The 23,338-nt window shown below is 40.0% G+C and overlaps 2 protein-coding genes across 2 annotated transcripts in view; both read right to left on the bottom strand.

The window, feature by feature from the left end:
• The window catches only part of BBS4 (Bardet-Biedl syndrome 4), a 948,798-nt gene that overhangs the window by 7,700 nt on the left and 917,760 nt on the right, over positions 1-23,338 (bottom strand). The gene's annotated exons all lie outside the window — the stretch shown is intronic.
• The window catches only part of REC114 (REC114 meiotic recombination protein), a 109,177-nt gene that overhangs the window by 69,791 nt on the left and 16,048 nt on the right, over positions 1-23,338 (bottom strand). The window contains exon 2 of the mRNA XM_066278075.1: positions 16,876-16,965. Coding sequence (XP_066134172.1) covers positions 16,876-16,965 — 90 coding nt within the window. The remainder of the gene's footprint in view (positions 1-16,875; positions 16,966-23,338) is intronic.

Here is a 23,338-nt window from a genome sequence, read left to right as displayed (position 1 = left end):
AGGGGATTGTTTTTTTTAATTCCTATTTCAGACAGTTCATTGTTGGTGTATAAAAATGCCTCTGATTTCTGAATATTAATTTTATATCCTGCCACCTTGCTGAATTCATTTATCAGGTCCAGTAGTTTTTTGACTGAGACTTTAGGGTTTTCTATGTACAGTATCATATTATCAGCAAATAATGGTGGCTTTATTTCTTCTTTTCCAATTTGGATGCCTTTTATTTCTTCTTGTTGTCTGATTGCTGTGGCTTGGACTTCCAGACCTATGTGGAATAAGAGTGGTGAAAGGGGGGCACCTCTGCCTTGTCCTGATCTTAAGGGGATTGCTTTTAATTTTTGCCCACTGATTATGATGTTGGCTGTGGGTTTGTCATAGATGGCCTTTATCATGTTGAGGTATGTTCCCTGTATTCCCCCCTTTGCTGAGAGTTTTGATCATAAATGGGTGCTGGGTTTTATCAAATGTTTTTTCTACATCTATTGATATTATCATGTGGTTTTTCTCCTTCCTTTTGTTTATATGATGAATTACATTGATTGATTTGCAAATATTGTACCAGCCTTGCCTCCCCAGAATAAATCCCACTTGATCATGATGTATGATTTTCTTCATGTATTGCTGGATCTGGTTTGCTAATATTTTGTTGAGAATTTTAGCATCTAAATTCATCAGGGATATTGGCCTATAGTTTTCTTTCTTTCTATTGTCTTTGCCTGGTTTTGGAATGAGGATTATGCTTGCCTCATAAAAGGAACTTGGAAGTCTTCCCTCCTCTTGAATTTTTTGAAATAACTTGAGAAGGATAGGAGTTAGTTCTTCTTTGAATATCTGGTAGAATTTGCCTGTGAAGCCATCTGGCCCAGGGCTTTTGTTTGTTGGGAGTTTTTTGATAACTGTTTCAATCTGATTTGTTGTAATCGATCTGTTTAGATTTTCTGATTCTTCCAGATTGATTTTTGAAAGATTATATGTTTCAAGGAATTTGTCCATTTCACCTAGGTTGTCTAGTTTTTGGCATACAGTTCTTCATAGTATTTTCTTATAATCCTTTGTATTTCTTCTGTCTCAGTTGTTATTTCTCCACTCTCATTTCTAATTTTACTTATTTGAATCCTCTTTTTTTTTCTTAGTGAGTCTCGTTCAAGGTTCATCAATCTTGTTTACCTTTTCAAAGAACCAGCTCTTGGTTTCATTGATCCTCTGTATTGTTTTTTTTAGCCTCTATGTCATTTATTTCTGCTCTGATCTTTATTATTTCCTTTTCTTTACTTCCTCTGTTCTTTTCCTAGTTCTTTTAGATGCAGGGTTAAGTTGTTTATTTAAGCTTTTTCTTGCTTCTTAAGGTATGCCTGTAATGCTATGAACTTCCCTCTCAGGACTGCTTTTGCTGTGTCCCATAAATTTTGAGTTTTTGTATGTTTATTTTCATTTGTTTCAACAAAATTTTTTATTTCTTTTTTGATCTCATTGTTAACCCATTTGTTATTTAATAACATGCTATTTAGTTTCCAAGTGTTTGAGTGTTTTTCGGTTTTTCTATTGTAGTTGATTTCTAGTTTCATGCCATTGTGATCAGAGAAGATGCTTGATATGATTTCAATCTTCTAAATTTATTGAGACTTGTTTTGTGTCATAACATGTGGTCTATCCTAGAGAATGTATCATGATCACTTCAAAGAATGTATATTCTGCTGCATTAGGGTAAAATGTTCTGAAGATTATTTATTAAATCCAGTTGATCTAGTGTGTCCTTTAAGGCTGTTGTTTCTTTGTTAATTTTCTTTCTTGAGGATCTATCCAGTGATGTTACTGGGGTATTGAAATCCCCTACTATTATAGTATTGCTGTTGATCTCATCCTTCATATCCATCAAAAGGTGCTTTATATATTTAAGTGCTCCTATATTAGGCACATAGGTATTTATAATGGTTATATCTTCCTGTTGGATTGCTCCCTTTATCATTATGTAGTGACCTTCTTTATCCCTTACTATAGTCTTTGTTTTAAAGCCTATTTTGTCAGATATAAGTATTGCTACCCCAGCTTTTTTTTCATTTCCATTTGCATGAAATATTTTTTTCCCTTTACTTTCAGTCTATGTCTATCTTTTGTTATGAGGTGAGTCCCTTGTAGACAGCATATGTACAGGTCTTGTTTTCTTATCCATTCAGCTACCCTATGTCTTTTATTGGAGCATTTAATCCATTTACATTTAAGGTTATTATTGATATGTAGTTGTTTATTGCTATTTTATTCTTTAAATCTACATTCCTCTTTTAATTTTTTCCCCCTTTTGTTCTGTTTACAACTGGCCCCTTAACATGTCTTTCAGCATTGGTTTAGTGGTAATGAATTCCTTGAGCTTTTTTTTTTGTTTGAGAGGCTTTTTATTTCTCCTTCAATTTTAAATGATAGCCTTGCTGGATAAAGAAGTCTTGGTTGTAGGCTCTTGTTTTGCATTACTTTAAATATTTCTTTTCATTCCCTTCTGGCCTCAAGTGTTTCTGTTGAAAAGTCAGATGTCATCCTTAGGCAGGCTCCTTTGTAGATGATTGACTGCTTTTCTCTTGTAGTTTTAGTATTCTTTCTTTATCTCTTAGCTTTAGTATTTTAATTATGATCTGTCTTGGTGTAGGTCTCTTTGGGTTCTTTAATGAAATTCTCTGTGCTTCTTGAACTTGTGTGACTCATTCCTTCATCATCTTAGGGAAATTTTCAGCTATGATTTCTTCAATCAGTTTCTCTATCCCTTGTTCTTTCTCTTCTCCTTCAGGAACCCCTATTATGCGGATGTTGCTTCTCTTCATGTTGTCACAGAGCTCTCTTAGAGTTTCCTCAGACTTTTTGATCCTCTTTTTGCTGTTCTGCTTCCATGCTTTTGCTTATCTTGTCCTCTAAATTGCTGATTTGATCCTCTGTTTCATCCAGCCTGCTTTTAATTCCTTCTAGTGTAGGCTTCATTTCTGATATTGTGTTTGTCATTCCTGTCTGATTACTTTTTATGATTTCAATGTCCTTTTTGATGCTTGTTATCTCTTTTTTAGATGCTCATCATGTCTATCTATTGTTGCTCTAAGATACTTGAGCATCCTAACAATCATTATTCTAAACTCTGCATCTGGTATCTTGGTTATTTCCATCTCATTCAGTTCTTTTTCTGGGGATTTCTCTTGTTGATTCATATTAATTGCATTTCTCTATCTTCCCTTTTTGTCTCCTTTGGATGTGTTGTTTGTGTAGCTAGCTGAGTATAGGGTTGGTGTCGTCTGCCTCCAGCTTTCATTTGTGTTGTTTCTAGATCTTTTGGGGTTGGCCTCTGTTGTTGTTTGTAATCCACTGTGGGCTACTTGTCTGCTGCTACTGCTATTTTGCTATTTGTGTCAGCGTTTTCTATGCCTTAGCCTGGTCAGATGTGAGGAGCCTTTCCTTAAGTTACCACTCTAACTAGGATTGTTAGGTCCTGAGCTGATGCTCTCCGTATCTGGCTGCTGGATATACCAGCCCTGGACCTCCCTGGCAAGAACCTGGCACAGACTAGAGTGGGTCATCACTTATGACTGGCCCTTAGCAACCTTATTGGAGCTACAGGCTATCCAGAATTTGTGGCTGCCTCTGCTGGGCCCTGATGCCATTGTAAATATCAGCTGCACTCTTAGGCTGGCTTTTATCTACTCTTGGGCAGTGTGTGTGGTCTCTCTATTCCCTGGGTGTGGCCTTTCTGCCGGCCCCCTCTTGCTGCCACCTCCTCAGGCAGTCAGGCACTGGCACTACTGGGTGCACTGGCTTGCGGGTGGCAGCTAGGGCTGCCCCGTGGTGCTGGGGATCCCTCACCTATCCAGGCTCCCCCTCTTGCCATCGCTGCACGGGCTGCCTCACTGGACTCTGTGCCCTGCTGCTGTGCGGGCCAAGTGCTGCTGCTGCTGCAGCCAGACCCTCCCGCCCTTTGGCAGACCCTCCCACCCTTTGGAGGGTACTCAGCAGTTTGGAGAAGCAGTGTAGCCCAGACCTCTGCACACAAAACCTATGTCTTTGGTGCACCCCCTGCTTATAAGCATCTCTTTGCACTGACTGGAGCAGGAGAGTCTCTGGTGGGCGGGGTAATTGCTGGCTTGGTTTTCCCAGGAAAAATGGTCACTTTAGGTTTGCAGAGTGACCCAGTACAGAGGTCAGGGTGGCTGTCCCCCACAGTCTCTCCCTGTGCCCCTGAGACTATAGTCTCCTCTCGCTACTCCAGTCCTCTTGGTGCTTCCTGCTCCTGGAGCCCTGATAAGTGGCTGTGAATGAGGTTTCCTGTGGGGTCCCTTTAAGACAGAGCCTGGGTCTGAGAGATCTGTCTCCCTCTTGCAAACTAACCTGGCTATTCCTTCAGCTAAATACTGTCTGTACACCTCCTCTAGTCTATGGGGCTCCGGTACTGGGGTTGAGGACCCACAACTCTCCGGGCAACCCACCCCACTGTGAGAGACCTTCTGGGCTGCCTCTCGCTCTTGGGAGTGGTGCAGCCTTTTCTTTGTCTCCGCCTTTCCAACCAGTCTCAGTGTGGTTCCTTCAGTGATGCTTGGTTATAGATTCCTCTTAGTTTAGTCCAAAATTGGTTTTTAAAGATGATTGTTCCTAAGTTAAGTTGTAATCCACTTTGGTTCTGGGAGGTGGGTGTTGTAATGTCCACCTACTCCGTTACCATTTTCCCTCTATAGGTGAATCCCATCTTTTTAAAAAAGGGTGTGAGAAAGGGGAAGTAGATGGAAGCTCACTGTGATGAGAAGCCCCTGCATCAGGAGGGCAGGAGCCAAGTAGGCTTAAGTAAGCAGCACAGAAGCAGATGACAGGGGCCATCTTATATTTAATGGTGATGAGGTAAGGGTACACAGAAATCTGTGTCTCTCCACCTCTATGTTTTCACCCTTAAAATGACTCACAGTGCTTATCATATACCTCACCCAAGTTTAGAGAGGACACAAGGATTCAAAATCTGCAAATCAATCAATGTGATACACCATATAAGCAAAATGAAAAAAAAAAATGATCTCAAGAAATGCAGAAAAAGCATTTGACAAAATTCTGTATCTACTTATAATAAAAAATGTCAACAAAGTTGGTAGAAGGAAACATATCTCAACATAATAAAGTCTGTATGTAAAAAAAAAAAGTCCATATGTGACAAACCCACAATTAACACCCTACTCAGCGATGACAAGCTAAAAACTTTCTCTAAGACTAGAAACATGGCAAGGATGTCCACTTTCACTATTTTTATTCAACATGACATTAGAAACAATTAGGCAAGAAAAAGAAATAAAAGGTAACTGAATTGATAAAAAAAAGAAGTAAAACTCACTATTTGCATATGACATGATATTATAGTATAGAGAAAGCCATAAAGACTCAACCCAAAACTGTCAGAATAAACAAATTAAGTAAACTCTCAGAATAAAAAAACCAACATAAAAAAATCTGTTGCATTTCTATACACTAATAGTGAACTTAAGAGAAATTATGAAAATAATCCCACTTATGGCTGCCTCAAAAAGAATAAAATACCTCAAAATAAATTTAAACAAGGAAAGAAAAGATTGGTGCACTGAAAACTGTAAGACATGTATAATTGAAAGAAATTGAAGAAGACACAAATGAATGGAAAAATATTCCATGCTCATGAATTAGAAAAGTTAATATTATTAAAATGTCCAGCTTATGCAAAGCAAATACAGATTTAATGAAATCCCTATCAAAATTCCAATGGCATTTTTTCCCCAGAGAAATGAAATAAACAATCCTAAAATTTCTATGGAACCATGAAAGACCCTAAAGAGCCAAAGCAATCTTGAGAAAGAACAAGCTGGAGGCATTCTGCTCCCTGATTTCAAACTATTTACAAAGCTATGTATTTAAAACAGTACAATATTAGCATGAAAACAAACACATAGAATAATGGAACAGAAATAACCCCACACATATATGATCAGTTAATGTACGACAATAGAGACAAAACTATACAATGGAGAAAGGACAGTCTCTTCAATAAATGGTTTTGGGAGAACTGGAGAGTCAAGTGCAAAAGATGAAGACTGGACCACTATCTTACATCACAAGTAAAGCTTAACTCAAAGTGGGTTGAAGACCTAAAAACATAACACCTGAAACAACGAAGCCCTAAAAGAAACACAGGCAGTCATCTCCCTGACAAAGGTCTTGGCAATTATTTTGGAATCTGACACCAAAAGCAAAACCAACAAAAGCAAAAATAAACAATTGGAACTAAATTAAACTAAAAAGCTTTTGAACAACAAAGGAAACCAACAACAAAATGAAAAGGCAACATACTGAATATTTTCAAATGATTTACCTGATAAGGGGTTAATAACTAAAACACATAAAGAACTCACACAAGTGTAAAGCAACAAACAAACAGAGAAACAAACAATACAATACAATTAAAAACCAGGCAGAAGCTCTGATTACATATTTTTCCAGAGACAACATACAGATAGCCAACAGGTACATGAAAAAGTGATCGACATCACTAATCAAAAAAACCACAAGTCAAAACCACAATGAGATATCACCTCATACCTGTTAGAATGCCTATTATCAAAAAGGCAAGAAATAACAACTATTGGTGAGGTTGTGGAAAAAAGGGAATCCTTGTGTACTGTTGGTAGGACTGTAAACTGATTCATCCACTATGGAAAATACTGAAAATATGATGGTTCCTAAAAAATTAAAAATAGAACTATTATATGATCCAACAATTCTACTTCTGGGTATTTGACGCAGACCAGTGTGGTTCCTAATAACGGTGCAGAATTAAGGAAACATATTCATCAAGAAAAAATGGGACTGGGAGGACTCTTCAATGCTGATGGCAATATCCGAGTGCCCCATAGCCCCAGTTTGCTTTATTATATAGCCATATGCAAATCAAGAAAGTCCTTGATACAAAGTTACACATCCGAGGCTAAAACAGGAACTCTCCCAAGGCTAAAACAGGAATTCCCCCACCATGCATAAGCGAAATCAACCAACATCTGAACAAACAAAGAGTAAGAGGAAGGGCATGTAAATTGCTTCCAGCAACTTAAGGAAGCAAGTGAAGTGGGTGCAAATACTCAGCATCATAGCCAATATGGAGGTGAAGGGGGGAGAATTTAGCCTTTTGCTAAGCCTCGAATCTACAAAGGCTTTTTGCCATTTACGGTCCACAACAGGTATTTATCCAACAAAAACAAAAACACTAACTCAAAAAGAGATATGCACCCCATGTTCACTGCATCATTATTTGCAGCAGCCAACATACAGAAAAAACTTAAGTATTTACCTATGAATGTATAGATAAAGAAGATGCGGTATATATATATACACAGTGAGCTATATTACAGGGGTCCTTGGGTTAGGACAGTCTCAACATACAATGTTTCAAGTTTACCATGTTCACTCTCATAAAAACTTAAAAAAATTGAGACGTGAGTCATTTTCTCTGTTACTATACAGTACAATGTAAAGTATAGTATATTTATGTCCTTTACCCTTTTCTGTGGCTTAGTTGTGTTTTTATATTCTAGATTATAATTTTACAACTGTGTTAGGATAGATAAGTGACTTAGGTTGTGTTTCGACTAACACCAAAATCGGGTTACATCACTGTTGTAAGAATGGAACTGTATTATAACCTGAGGAAGGAACCCTGTATTCAGCTATAAAAAGGAATGAAATCTTGACACTTGTGACAACATGGATGGACCTCAAGGGCATTATGCTAAATGAAATAAGTCAGAAAAACAAATACTAGATAACCTGAATTATATGTATAATTTAAAAACAAAAACAAAAAACTAAGCTTATATGCAGAGGCAGATTTACTGGTGGGTGTAGCATCCACCGGGTACGAGAACAAATGTCGGAGACTTTCAGGAGTTAAGATGTTACTTTATTGGCCAGTTTAACCTGCGCAGGGGCGAACTCCCGAGATGTCCGGAGACACCGTGCCCACAAGGAGCTGCAAATGGGAGCCGCACCTAGCGCTCACAGCTAAATCTTTTTATAAGCTAAGCAAGCAAGCCTCATACAGAAGCAGATGTGGCGGTAACCTATTTGCTAAGGGGGCTGCACATAGCATAGCAACAGGGGCTGGGGTCTAGCTCATTGGCGAATTCCAAACCTAAACTTCTGATAAGGGTCTTTTAACCAATAGAATGCAAACCTTTGTCTCTTTTTCCTTTTTTTTTTTTCTTCTCTCTCAGCTTCCCAGAGTCCCTATCTGTCTCTGCTTCTTGAACGACCTTGGGCATGTTACTCCTAACAGAACAGGAGCAGGACCTGCCTGTAACCCTTAAGTTCCCTGTTCCATTAGTGCCCTGCTTATTTTCTGATTTTCTCTTGGTCCTTACAGTGGGCACACCGGGTGTGCACCCTGGGCCCCGACGTCTGAAGGGCCCCGCAAAACCCCAACTTTACACTTTTTTCTAATGACACCAAGTCTGGTTTCATATGTGCAATTTTAACATTAATAGTAACATAACATTTTTTATTTATTTTAAAATATGGTTAACATGTATATTTATTTTCCCCGTCTCTCTCTCTCTCTCTCTTTTTAAAGGGCTTAATATTTTCTTCTGCATCCGGGGCCTCAACCGATCTTAATCAGCCTCTGCTTATATGTGCAGAGAACAGATTAGTGGTTGCCAAAGATGGGGGAGGGGGAGATAGGTAAACAGGGTCAAAAGGTACAAACATCTAGTTATAAAATAAGTCAGGAGGATATAATGCACAACAGCACGATGACTATAGTTAACAATATTGTGCTGTGTATTTGAAAGTTGCTAAGAGAATATATATTGTCTTAGGTTTCATTTCTTTAACACTGCCAGTAAATCCGTTTCAGGGCTTGCAGCAAATGACTAATCACAAAGGACTGTCTGATGTCACAAGCCGAAAAGTCCTGACAAACTTCCATAAAAGACCTCTTTGGTCCAGCAGCCAATGGGCTAATGCCCCACGACCCATCTCACTCCTCCTCCCAAAAACCAAAAAAATCCAGGTCCCAGGTTGTGCCTAGTGGGACTCTCCCTTGCAAGTCAGCCCAGCAGGGTTCCTTTCTTCCTTTCAATAAAGCCTGCTACTCTGGTCTTCTCGGACTCCCTTGGATTCCAACATATTGAAAGTTCTCAACACAAGAAAAAAACCTGTTAACTATGTGAGGTGATGAATGTGGACTAGATTATTGTGGTGATTGTAGCATCCACTGGGTATGAGAACAAACGTCAGAGACTTTCAGGAGTTAAGATGTTACTTTATTGGCCAGTTTAACCTGCGCAGGGGCGAACTCCCAAGATGTCCGGAGACACCATGCCCACAAGGAGCTGCAAACGGAAGCCGCACCTGGAGCTTACAGCCAGGCCCTTATATATCTTAAGTGAGCAAGCATAGGACAGAAGCAGATGTGGCAGTTTAGCTATTGGCTAGGGAGGTCACACGCAGCATAGCAACAGGGGCCAGTTTTAGCTTAGTGGCGAATTTCAAACCTAAACTTCTGATAAGTGTCTCTGACCTTCTTTGTTCTCAGCCTCACAGGAGCCATATCAGCACTTACTGTTCCTTCAATAGTTACACTCTTTGCAGCACTCCCTGTTCCTTCAATAGTTACACTCTTTGGCAGCCCCAGTACTCTCTGAATCTAACAGTGATCATTTCACAATGTATACAAACATCAAATAATTGTGTTTACACGGAACTAATATAATGTTATAAGTCATTATATCTCAGTTTTAAAAAGAAAATAAGCATTAGTGAGGATATGTAGAAATTGGAACCCTTGTGCACTGTTTGTGGGATGAAAAATGGTGCAACCACTGTGGAAAACAGTATGGCAGTTCCTCAGAAAATTAAAAACAGAATTACAATATGATGCAACTACCCCACTTCTGAGTATATACCCAAAACTACTGAAAGCAGGGCGTCACCGAGATATCTGTGCACCCATGTTCACAGCAGCGTTACTCCCAACAGGCAAAAGGGGACACCCTCAGTGTCCATGGACAGATGCCTAGACAAACAAAAGTGGTAAATACACACACTTGAATATTACTTAAAAGGAAAAGAAATTGTGACACATGCTGCAATTAGATAAACCTGGAGGGCATTATGTTAACAGAAATAAGCCAGTCACAAAAAGACAAATACTATATGATTTCATTTCCATGAGGTATGTGGGTAGTCACATTCATGGAGACAGAAAGTAGAATGGTGGTTTCCAGGGACTGGGCTGGTGAGGAGGGAGAATGGGAGTTATTGTTTAATGGGTACAGAGTGTCAGTTTTGCAAAACAAAAAGAATTCTGGAGACAGACAGTGGTGCTGATTACACAGCACCGTGAATGTATTTAGTACCACTCAAAATGGTTAAGATGATGTTTTAAGTTATGTGTATTTTACCACAATTAAAAGCAAATTTAAAATGCCGGAAATAGCCAAGGGAGAATATGTTTAAGATGCCAAGAGTAGGCAGGGGAAGCCAGCTGAGCCCAAGTCCCATGTAGACTGAGGATGGAGCCAGTCTTCTCTCCTTGCTGGTGGCGATGCCCTCACTTGCACACAGGAGCTTACTCAACAGCACAATAGAAATCGATGTGATTACTGGACACAAAGCTAAAGTTGGAAGCCTTCTGTTCCCAGGGACCTTCCAGGAGACAGCAATCAGAGAACAATGACATTTAAGGAAAATTACATTAAAATAGCCACCCAGGTCCAACAGAAAGCCCAACACTCTGTTGACCTCTTTGGATTGCTACAAAAACATATTTCACAGGGTACTATGACTGGGCCCTAGCCATCAGTTTTCCTACAGCTTCCACAAAAATTTGATGGTACAAATATAGCACATTTTAATCCACCAACAATTAGATTCTTATATTAAAACAGAAGAGGTTAAAACTTTCCATGGCTACCCTGTCCCTGCCTTTTATGAGAAAAACTCTAAAAATATAATGCAACACAGATAAGCATGAGGAAAGAGGGTGTGGAAACGCAACAGCCACATGAAACTGCAAGTGAGATGTATTCTAACCCAAATGCGTTTGCTCTTCTATGTGATGGTTCTTGGGAAGCCCCCAAAATATGGTGAATAAGCTGTATTAACTGACAAAAACTGTTCTTCAATTTATGGGGTAAAATGTTTTAAAAATACGTGTTCTTATTTTTATCATATTTACACATATACCTAATTTTAGAAATCAAATACTTCTATAATAAAGTTGAATTTGGTAAAAGCTGAATTATATTTTAGATTTTTGTGTGTGTGACAGAGACGGAGTCAGAAAGAGGGACAGACAGACCGGAAGGGAGAGAGATGAGAAGTATCAACTCTTCATTGTGGCAGCTTAGTTGTTCATTGATTGTTTTCTCATATGTGCCTTGACCGAGTGACCCCTTGCTCAAGCCAGCAACCTTGGGTTCAAGCTGGTGAGCCTTGATCAAACCAAATGATCCCACGCTCAAGCTGGTGACCTCGGGGTTTCAAACCTGGGTCCTCCGTGTCCCAGACCGACACTCTATCCACTGAGCAACCACCTGGTCAGGCTATTTTAAGAATTTATTACATCAAAAGGCCTATAACGAACCATCTCAACAGATTCAGGAAAAGCATTCAAAAAAAAAATTCAGCTCCTATTCATGATTAAAAAGTCTCAGCACTCAAGAAAAAAAAAACCAAACTCTCAGCAAACTCTCAGGGAATCTCCTCAATCTCATTAAAAGTACCTACAAAACCCTACAGCTAACATCATGCTTACTGGTGAAAAGACTGCAGGCTTTCCCCCGAAGTCAGGGACAAGGCAAGTTGTCCCTCTTACCACTTCCAACTAATCCTTCAAAGGGTGTCTCACCCACCACAATTTTGGGAAAATGACAGGGCAAGGGATATAAGGTATAAGGATTGGAAAAGAAATGTGTAAAACTGTCTATTTACAGACTAGAAATCACTTACGTAGGAAATCCTACCAAAAAAATCTACAAAAAAGCTGTAGAACTAACAAGTGAGTTTAGTAATACCACAGGATGCAAGGTCAACATGAAGAAAATCAACTGTGTGTCTACACACAAGCAACAAAGATACTGAGGTTTATAACATTCTATTTATAGTAACAAAAACTATGAAGTCTCTGTAGATAAATTTAGCTGCAAGACCTTTGTGAAAGTTACAACACACTGCTGTGAGTACATAAATAAATAAAATAACTAAAAGATATAAACAAATGGAAATTATAATGTTACATCCCAGGAGACAGACCACAGCAAACTCAAAGTAAATTTTATAAGTTTTATTGCAAACCTGCGCAGGGACTGCAGGCAACCCACACAGGGGAACACTGCAGCCCCGAGCTTCTAAAATGGCTCCTTTTTATAGGGTGGCTATCTAGGCTGAGCAAGCAAGCAACGTTTACAAGGGCAGGAGAGGTGCGATTAGCTGACCTTGTTCTTGGCTAAGTCTCTAGGGTAGGGGCTTCCTTGATCTGGGTACATAGAGTTCAGTGGAAAATATTGCTACATTTCTAACGGTTGTTTATCTTTTTTCCTCCAGCCATGTACTGGATGTACTCAGTTTTCATGGCTGGTGGCCTATACCACTTGTCCTAAGATGTCACATATAACATGTTCATAGATCAGAAGATTCAATATTAAGATGTTAATTCTCCTCCAAATGATATATATAGTCAAAGTAATCCCAATAAAAACCCCAGCCAGGCTTCTTTTATTTTTGGTAGGAAATCTGATTCTAAAATTATATGGAAATGTAGTAAATGACCTATAAAATAGCCAGAACAACTTTGAAAAATAATACAGCTGATGTAATTATACTGCCAATTTCAAAAATTACAACCATACCAAAGTAAACAAAACAGTATGTTACTGCACTAAGAACAGGCAAATAGGTCAACAGAACAGAGAAGAGGGTCTATAAGTAGATCCACAAAAGTGCCAAGGTAATTGAATGAGGAAAAGCCAGCTTTCCAATAAATGGTGCTGGAACAATTGTTATCTATCAGTACATGCAAAAAACTTAAACCATACCCTCATCTCTCACCAAAAATAAAAAGTAACTCAGTGGTCCCAGAAGTAGATTCCCTACGATCAATGACTATATTCCACATCTCAATACCACACTGCTTTCATAGAGGGGAAGAAGGCACTGTATACAAAATCATCATAAATATTAATATTAAATAATATTAATAATTCATCTGAACCATAAGCCTACATATAAGAGTTGAGATTATAAAACTTCTAGAAGAAAACAGAAACATACCATTGCAATCGTGGAGTAGACAAAAAAAAATTTTTTTTTAATTTCCTAGTGTACAAAAACATGAATCATAATAGAAAAAAAATTGGACTTCATCAAAACTTTAGGGTTCTGCTCTTCAAAAGACACTACTAAGAAATGAAAAGGCAAGCCACAGAGTGAGAGGAACATTTGCAGAACACAGTTCTGATAAAAGAGCTGTAATCAAAATAAGAACTCTTATAATTTAAATATAAAAGGACAACTCAACTGAAAAACGGTTAAAAGATATGAACAGACACTTCACCAGTAAGATATACAAAATGGCAAATAAACACATGAAAAGATGTTCACTATCCTTAGTCATTAAGAGGATGCAAATTTAAACCACCAGGAAATACCACTACATACCCACCAAAATCATTTAACTTAAAAAGACTGACAATACCAAGTATTGGTAAGAACATGGAAAAACTGGAGCCTTTATCACTGCTTGTGGGAATGCAGCTTTGGAAACAGTTTTGCAGTTTCTTATAAACACAGACGTATCATATGACTCAGCATAGCACACCAGCGTCATTCATAATCGCCACAAATGTAAACAACTCAAATGTCTATCAAAAGTTAAATGGATAAGCAAATTGGGTTTAATCATACAGTGAAATACTATTCAGTAATGAAAAGGAATAACAATATAGATAAATCTCAAAATCATCATGCTAACTGGAAGAAGTCAGACACAAAAGACTACATGTTGTATGATTCCATTTACATGGAATTCTAGAAAAGGCAAAACTATGGTGACAGAAAGCAGATTGGTGGTTGTGCTGAAGGTGGGACAGGGGACTGACTGCGAAGGGTACAAGGACGTTTTTGGGGTTAACTGAAATGTTCATATCGTGACTGTATAGTGGTTATAAGACTGCACACATCACAACATCAAATTAAACACTTAAAAATAGTGAATTTTATGTTATGTAAAGTATACCTCAGCAAAGGTGATTTTTAAAATATTTAAAGATTTTTTAAAAATATGTTACTCTATAAGTTCTATATGTATATGCAACCTGCCCCAAATGCTAGAGTTACCCTTAAGTATTTCTCAGTAGTGAGTGTCTTCAAGTTTAATAAACTTGGTTTTGTATCTGCCGGTCAAAAATAATTCATGATACAAAGAAACCTTTACCAACTTGTAACAACATGAACTTCTGGTGCAAACAGATGGCGCAGCCCCTACTGCTTGAGGAAGCCACAGCTGCATTCACGTCTCTGCTCAGCAAAGACCCACACTACTGACAGGAGTACCAGCTTTGCACTACCACCCCCCAGGCCACCACCTGGGATACTTTGCATTTGAAGCTGAAGAAGAAATCTTTTTAAAAAAATTTTTTTATTCATTTTAGAGAGGAGAGGGAGAGACAGAGAGAGAGAGAGAGAGAGAGAGAAAGAGAGAGGAGCTGGAAGCATCAACTCCCATATGTGCCTTGACCAGGCAAGCCCAGGGTTTCAAACCAGCACATTTCCAGGTCGACGCTTTATCCACTGCACCACCACAGGTCAGGCCTGAAGAAGAAATCTTATCTCTTGTAACTGATACATGCGAGAACAGCAGCAGATAAAGCAAAAACAGTGCAGTACAATTACTGCTGCAGTTTTTCTTTTGTTTTTTGGGGGTTTTTCTGTGGGGGGGGGTTTGATATTTTTCTGAAGCTGGAAACGGGGAGAGACAGTCAGACAGACTCCCGCATGCGCCCAACCAGGATCCACCCGGCACGCCCACCAGGGGGCGATGCTCTGCCCCTCTGGGGCGTCGCTCTGTTGCGACCAGAGCCACTCTAGCGCCTGGGGCAGAGGCCAAGGAGCCATCCCCAGCGCCTGGGCCATCTTTGCTCCAATGGAGCCTCGGCAGCGGGAGGGGAAGACAGAGACAGATAGGAAGGAGAGGGGGAGGGGTGGAGAAGCAGATGGGCGCTTCTCCTGTGTGCCCTGGCCGGGAATCAAACCTGGGACTTCTGCACGCCAGGCCGATGCTCTACCACTGAGCCAACCGGCCAGGGCTGCTGCTGCAGTTAAAAGTCACAAGAAACACAGATGATGGGTAGGTAACCTCACATTCAAGGAAAAGGCGATACTCCATGTAAGCAGAGATAGGAACAGTAACAGTGCACAACTGTGGCGTGTGGCCATTCTATAATAGAATTTGTAAGGGATTCACCAAAAATTCATGTCTTGTCAATATAGGTGACCTATTTGTTTATTGTTATTTCTCCCTGCTGCAATGCTGACACTCCATGTGACAGGGATTTTTGTCTTGGCTGTTCACTGCTATAGCCCTGCCACCTAGAGCAGTGATTTTTCAACCCTGTGCCTCAAGAATTGTTAAAACCTGCAACACCTGACTGTGCAGTCAGGGGCACAACCTCTTTTCCCTTAGATTGTCAAATAAAAAAATGATAACAGCCAACACGACAATAGCCATCTGGTATGAGTGAATCAAAATTATACCTATTGTTTTGCCAGATTGGCAAAAAGTACATTTTTTGGTGCACTGCAGAATTATACTAGTTTATGTGTGCCATGAAAAAGGTTGAAAATCACTGACCTAGAACAGTGCTTGGCATAGTAATTACTCAATAAGTTATGCCTATGAAGATATTCAGTAAGTAGTTATAAGAATTTACATCTATGTAGATGTTATTTACAGCTAAATGATGTAAGAACCTTCCCTTACATTTCTTTTCTTGTACAATCTCTTTGGTTGGAAGCTAATTATTGTTTTGTTTCCTCATTCATTATGTTTCTAAACACCAGTTCAGGCATACATTTTCAAGGAAGGTAATTCTTACTTTCTCCCTTATATATTTCTTCATTCCAGAAACTTTCCATAATACATTTGTGCATTAGAATAAAGAACAATGCATACTTATAGAATTAGAGTTTTACAGAGGCCTCCATCAAGTAATAACAGCACGCTTCAGGTACTCCTTCAGTTGTTCTTGCAGCTTCATTCCTCTGCACACGCGTTCCCCTATCTGGAAAATACGCCTCACATCTCCCTATAAATCTGGCCTGTTTCCAGCCCAGTCTCCCCAGTTAAGATTCCTTTATAATACTGCTTAATCTCAACCCTTTGATCCACTTTGACTCCCCCCAAAACCCTAAACTCTTTTAAGGCAGGCAATATTTAATGGTTTGTGTTTTTTTTCCACTGTTATTGAACATTCAACAAATACTTATTTGTTGATCTGATGGATTTCGGTAAAACTGAAGAAGCACAAAGATACAGAAATTAATGTGAAGCTATGAAGATGAAAAAATTTGCATATTAAACTATGCACATAAAACCTACCAGGAGGCCTGACCTGTGGTGGCACAGTGGATAAAGCGTCGACCTGGAAATGCTGAGGTCGCCGGTTCAAAACCCTGGGCTTGCCTGGTCAAGGCACATATGGGAGTTGATGCTTCCAGTTCCTCCCCCCTTCTCTCTCTCTGTCTCTCCTCTCTCTCTCTCTGTCCCTCTCCTCTCTAAAAAAATGAATAAATAAATAAAATAAAATAAATTAAAAAAAACAAAAACAAACAAACAAAAAAACCTACCAGGAGTGTCTGTCCTTGGGAAATGAAGAAATGACCTGAGATAACAACGGTGAGAACAAGATGCCCAGATTCTTCACTGGAGTTGAACACCTTAAAAAAAGAGGGAGAGATATACACTAGACAAGACAGTTCTGCAATGCTAATAAACATTTAATACTGATAACCAAACCACCTTCTCATGTGGATCTTCTGACCCTGAGCGTCCCTTCCCTCCCAATTAATCTGTAATCATTCCCTTGTAGTATCAAGTCTATCCTCATAGTGGGGCTAACATCCAGGCTTCCCAAAAAGGTAACTAAAACCACTATTTAAACCATTATCTATGCCCCTCAACTTCCTTCTTGTAGAATAGGGACAGCACCTGACAGGCTGCTGTGACACGTCAGAGCCCCAGTGTCCTCATCCACACAACCAAAACTTTATAACTCCTCAAAGCTGAGTGCTCTCCTTTATATGAGCTCCCATGTGTCCGATGTCACTCTTAAAATTGGGTGCCCAAACTGACTATAATATTCTAGGTGTGGCCTAATGATCCCCCACTACTTGCAGTAACATCATCTTTAACCACATGAAGCCTTTGAGGGGGGAGCCCCATTCAAGACTGATCTCAAATCCATCAAACCTGAAGCTTCTTCACTGATGTTGGTAAATCATACTTTCACTTTCTTCATCTGAACCTAAACGCAAGGCCTTGCCTTTATCCCTGTGATATTTCACCTTGCTAGATGCAGTCCACGGTTGTGGTGGGGTTGAGGCACATAAGTCAAAATGTCAGGGAGGACATGATTGACAGATATGTCAGGGAGGACATGATTGACAGATATGTGAGAGGGACCTGGGTCTTAGGTGGCTACATTGCATAGGTGACTTTAGTATCACTTATAAACATCCTTGTTTAATAAGAAATTACTGATTTGCCTTAATGTTCAAGTCTCACAATACTTAACACACATCTAACTCAAGTATATTTTGATAAGGTTACTGCATTCCACTGACAGATAATGTTCTATCTTATAGTTTTGTATGTGGGGTTTGGAACTTTAATGCCCTATTTAAACTCAAGATAGTCTCCTGAGTTTTCTCTAATTCACTTTAAATCCCAAACTTTGGGGTGGTAAACTCACAGTACAATATTCATGAAACGGTACATCTGAAATCTATTAAATTTTATTAACCAGTGTCCCCCTAATAAATTAAATAAAAAAGAAAAATAAATAACATTCTAGATGTCAAGGTGGGAGGTACGCTAAGCCCTCTACTATATATTTCCAACTGTGGCTGTTACTCTGCCCCTTTCCCAGCGTCAGAAGTTCAGTTATTTGCAGGACACTCTTCCTACCATAGCTTAAATGGATTATCTTATTGTATAAGTCCCATGACCACTTAAAACCACAAGGATAGAGAGATATGAACTAGAGAGAGTATCATCAACAAATTCTCTGGGATAGATCCTCTTGTTGAATTATGTAGTATCCTTCCTACTTTATCTCTTATTATAGCCTTTGTTTTAAAGTCTGTTTTGTCTGTTATAAATACTGCTATCCCAGCACTTTTTAAAAATTTCCATTTGCATGAAATATCCTTTTCTGGATACAGCATGCACATATATATTATATATATATATAATATATATATATTATATATATATTATTTTCTTACTCATTTAGCTACCCTATGTCTTTTTTTTTTTTTTTTCATTTTTCCGAAGCTGGAAACGGGGAGGCAGTCTGACAGACTCCCGCATGCACCCGACTGGGATCCACCCGGCATGCCCACCAGGGGGTGATGCTTTGCCCCTCTGGGGCATCGCTCTGTTGAGTCCAGAGCCATTCTAGCGCCTGAGGCAGAGGCCACAGAGCCATCCCCAGCATCCGGGCCATCTTTGCTCCAGTGGAGCCTCGCTGCGGGAGGGGAAGAGAGAGACAGAGAGGAAGGAGAGGGGGAGGGGTGGAGAAGCAGATGGGCGCCTCTCCTATGTGCTCTGGCCGGGAATCGAACCCGGGACTCCTGCACGCCAGGCTGACGCTCTACTGCTGAGCCAACCAGCCAGGGCCTACCCTATGTCTTTTGATTGGAGCACTTAAAATGATTATTGATAGTTATGTATTTATTGCCATTTTATTCTCTCGAGCTATGTTCCTTTTTTTTCTTTCTTTCTTCTTCTTAAAGAAGTCTCTTTAACATTTCTTGTAACACTGGTTTGGTGGTAATGAACTCCTTTAACTTTTTCTTGTCTGGGAAGCTCTTTATTTCTCCTTTGATTCTAAATGATAGCTTTGCTGGGTAATCTTGGTTATAGGTCATTGCTTTTCATCACTTAGAATATTTCTTACCATTTCTTTCTGGCCTGAAATATTTCTGTTGAGAGATCAGCTGACAGTCTTGTGGAAACTCCCTTGTAAGTAACTAACTGTTTTCCTCTTGGTACCTTTAAGATTCTCTCATTGTCTTTAACCATTGGCATTTTAATTATGATGTGTCTTGGTGTAAGCCTTTTTGGATTCATCTTGTTTGGGACTCTCTGAGCTTCCTGGACCTGTGTATCTTTTTCTTTCACCAGATTAGGGAAGTTTACAGTCATCATTTATTCAGCTAGATTTTTGGTCCCTTGCTCTCTCTCTTCTCTTTATGGCACCTCTGTGATGAAGATGTTGTTATGCTTCATGTTGTCCCAAAGGTCCCTTAGACTATCATCATTTTTTTAAATTCTTTTTCTTTTTGGGTATTTTTTGCTACCTTGTCTTCCAAATTGCTGATTTAATCCTCTGCTTCGTCCAACCTACTGTTTATTCCTTCTTGGGTATTCTTCATGTCACTAATAGTATTCTTCATTTCTAACTGGTTCCTTTTCATGTGTCCTATGTCCTTTTTCATGCTGCTGAAGTTCTCACTAAGTTTCTTTAACACCCTCATAACTTTATTTTTTTATTCTGTGTCTGGTAATTGCTTACCTCCATTTCATTTACTTCTTTTTCTGGAGATATCTCCCAGTCTTTCATTTGGGGTATGTTTCTTTGTCTCCTCGCTTTGGCTGCCTCTTTGTGTTTGCTTCTATGGATTAGGTAGATCTTCTATGTCTCCCAGTCTTGGTAGGGTGGCCTTATGTAAAAAGTGTCTTGTAGGACTAAGGCACAGTCTCCTTAATCACCTGGGCTAGGTGCTTCAGGATTATTCATGTGTGAGTTATGTGAGCCTCTTGTTGGAATTGAGTCAACTGCTACTGCTCTGTTCATGTGTATGGTCAATCCTCAGCCTGGCTGCTGTGAGGCTTGACCCCAGACTGACCACATGAAACAGAAGGGTTTGGTGCCTGCCGAGACCGCCCTTTGGATATGTCACTTGTGAAGCTAACTAGGTCCTTCTCTGATGTAGTCTGAAGCTGGCCACTAGGTGTGCCAGTTCTGGAGCCTCTACAGAGGTCTCTAGCTCCAGTCAATGTCAGTCACTGGCCCTGGGCAACCTGTCTAGAGCTATAAAGTGATTCACACAGCAGTTTTGGCTGCCTCTGCTGATCCTTGGTATGCATGTGTAGGACCAAGCTGTGCACCAAGACTGGCTTCCACCAGCATTGATATCAGGAGCAGGTCAGCAAAAGGCCCAAGGCACTAGAGATCCTTCTATGCCTGCCTCCATCTAGTAGCTGCCTGTTAAGTCAATCACTGAAAGAGCCTCTCAAGGTACTCAAGTTACATGAGGTAGGTTCTCAATGAGTCACCAGGTAGGGGCCAGTGGTATTAACCAGATGGATACAGATTCAAACTTGATGCCAGTGCTCGGTTTCAGACCATTCAACAAAAGCCCCAGGGTATACAATGCCTAGCTGCCCCATACCAGGTGCCCCCAGACTTTTATGGTAGGGTAGGATCTCAGGAAGTCATCAGGGTTTGGCCAGCAGAATTGATCAGGTCCAAACAGATCAACACTTGGCTGTGTGAAGGGAAGGTTTTGCATTGGTTAGGCATGTGAGGGGAAAATGGCTCCCATCCTAGATCCACACGGCTCAGTCTGTCCCAGATTCTGCCAGGAGACTGAGCTCAGTTGGGCAGGGCTTCTGGGAGTCAGAAGAGTGGAGCTAGTGGATCTCCCTGAAAGGGAGGCACTGGTCAGGGTTTGGGGAATGTGGGAGGAGTGGCCGCTGCGCCGCAGAGCACACAACTCAGTCTACCTTGGTTCTGCCTATACCTCCTGAGGAGCCCAGACTCAGAAGGATGGAGCCATCAGGAGTTAGAAGTGTGGGACCCCTGAGGGTGGGGCTAGTGGATCTTTCATTAGGGCAAGGGCCTGTCAGACTGATGGGAAAGTGCAGAAATGGCCTGTGCCCCCAAACCACACAACTCATACACTAACACCCCCTGAATCTGCCCAGACCTTTACACCCCAGCCCAGGCAGCTGACTCCTCAGCAAGGGCAAGCTCTACAGAGTAGGGTGACCAGGAATCCAGAGGGTGGGGTTATTGCATTCCCCAAGACTGAAGCCATATGGAGGGGAGTACTCCACTCAAGAAAGATGGTGTCTGCGGAGTGGGAGTGGGACTCAGTGCAGGGATCCTGGTGGCTGTCATTTCAGCTCTCTCCCCTGAGCCACAAACCCCAACCTCTCTTCACACAACTCTAAGTCTACCCCATCTTCCTTCTGAAGAAGCCCAGAGTGAGTGGATGTGAAGGAGATTTTGTGTGTTGGTCCTTTATGAGGGTGCCTGTGTCTTTAGAAGACTCCCATCTCACCCTGGTGGACAGAATCGCTGCTGATTTTCACAGCCAGATGTTATGTGGGCACCTCTTCCTGGATTTGGTGCATTATGCTGGGGAGCCTGGCATGGGGTTGAGAGCCCATGCTCCTTAGGCAGGACCTTTGCAGCTAAAATAACCTTCCAGATTCTCAGCCACAGCCCTTGGAAGCAGAGACAGGCCTCTTTGCATCTCTGACTTTCTTACCATTTTTTCTTTCTTTTTTTGTGCTATTTTCAGATGTATCTTACCAGTACTGATGTGGCTTCTTCTGTAAATCCTTGGTTATAAGACTTCTGTTCAGCTAGTCTTCAGTTGGTTATTCAGGTGGATTATTTTATGTTTTTAGCTATAATTCCAGTTGGTCCTGAGAGGAGGTGAGTGTATGTAGCTTAGCTTCCACCTACTCTGCCACCATCTTGTATCTCAGCCTTAGCATTATTTCATTATAACACAGATGCCATAGGAATTTAACTCCTATTTATATCAATTACCTCTTCTAGAATTGATTTTGTTATACGTTATTTTGCCTAAAGACACAAAAAATCTTTATGATGTTAGGTAAGGAGTTTCAGTACCTGATTAAGGGTTTTTCTGTGTGTGCTTTTAAGACCCCTCAGAAAGTATCATAGCTCTATATATTGGCCCAATATCTGATATATACATTACAAAATATAAAAATGTGCAAAATTGCTAAGTAGGCTATCAACTGCTTCCCCACTTAATCTTGGTAGCTAAAAAGCCTCATAAATTATTTCAACAAATTTGTAGAATATATTTTGCTAATGAACGTTGTCCTGCTACATACCCATTACCAAACAGTAAAAGTCAGTATTTTTTTGATCACAGAAATGCAAAATGTTAACAGCAACAATAATAAAATTATAAGAGCATAATACCTAGACCCTTTCCCCCCAAAAAGAAAGTAATGATATATACCTGGAGACTTTGGTTTTGTTTGGAACCTAAGAATGACATTTCATGTGTCAAAGCATGAGATATGATTTCCCTCTTTTAACATATAGTGCCCAAAATAAGATTAATAGTCACAAAATTAATCAGTCCTTTTAAACCAAGCTACTAGAATTAACTTGACCACCTTCAATAGTAGCAAAAAGCAGAATATATTTACTCAAAACACCTCCTATGCAACTGAGGAACAAATTTTTAATGCTTCTGAATTGATCACTCAGGGCCCCATCAGTATTGTTCCATCTATAACATCCTAGCACATTTTCCTAATATGTTTAAGAAATCCTTGACAAATTTCCCAAGTAATAAATCATATAAAAATCATGAAGTATACCAGAAAGTGGTGTTTCCCATCGGCACACTTATCCTAGGCCATTGCTACTCTCACACTTACCTTTAATAGTCTCATAGGCACTAAGTTATTCATTCACAAATAAGGCTCTTAACAGTTTCAATATCCAAACTAAATCTGAGTTAAAGAAACACTTTCATGTATTTCTCAGATGCTATGTTCTCATTTGTGAGTTGAATAGTACTCTATATCCCAAGTGAGCAGGTACTTGTGCTTATTCGGCTAGTTCTGGCAGTGGTGATGCCTTCACCATCTCTAACAGAGCCCTGAACAGTGTCGGGCACACAGTAGGCAGAGAGAAAAACCTAACCATCAATGAATTTTAATCTTCTTGGGCCTCATTTCAAACTGTAACTCCTTAGACTCCTTCAACCACTAGGCTGGAAAAAACTTCACTGTATTTATCCAGAT

Source organism: Saccopteryx bilineata, chromosome 4, assembly GCF_036850765.1.
Source record: "Saccopteryx bilineata isolate mSacBil1 chromosome 4, mSacBil1_pri_phased_curated, whole genome shotgun sequence".
NCBI lineage: Eukaryota > Metazoa > Chordata > Mammalia > Chiroptera > Emballonuridae > Saccopteryx > Saccopteryx bilineata.
The sequence above is the reverse complement of the archived record's forward strand: the minus strand, read 5'-3'. Positions and strand labels throughout refer to the sequence as shown.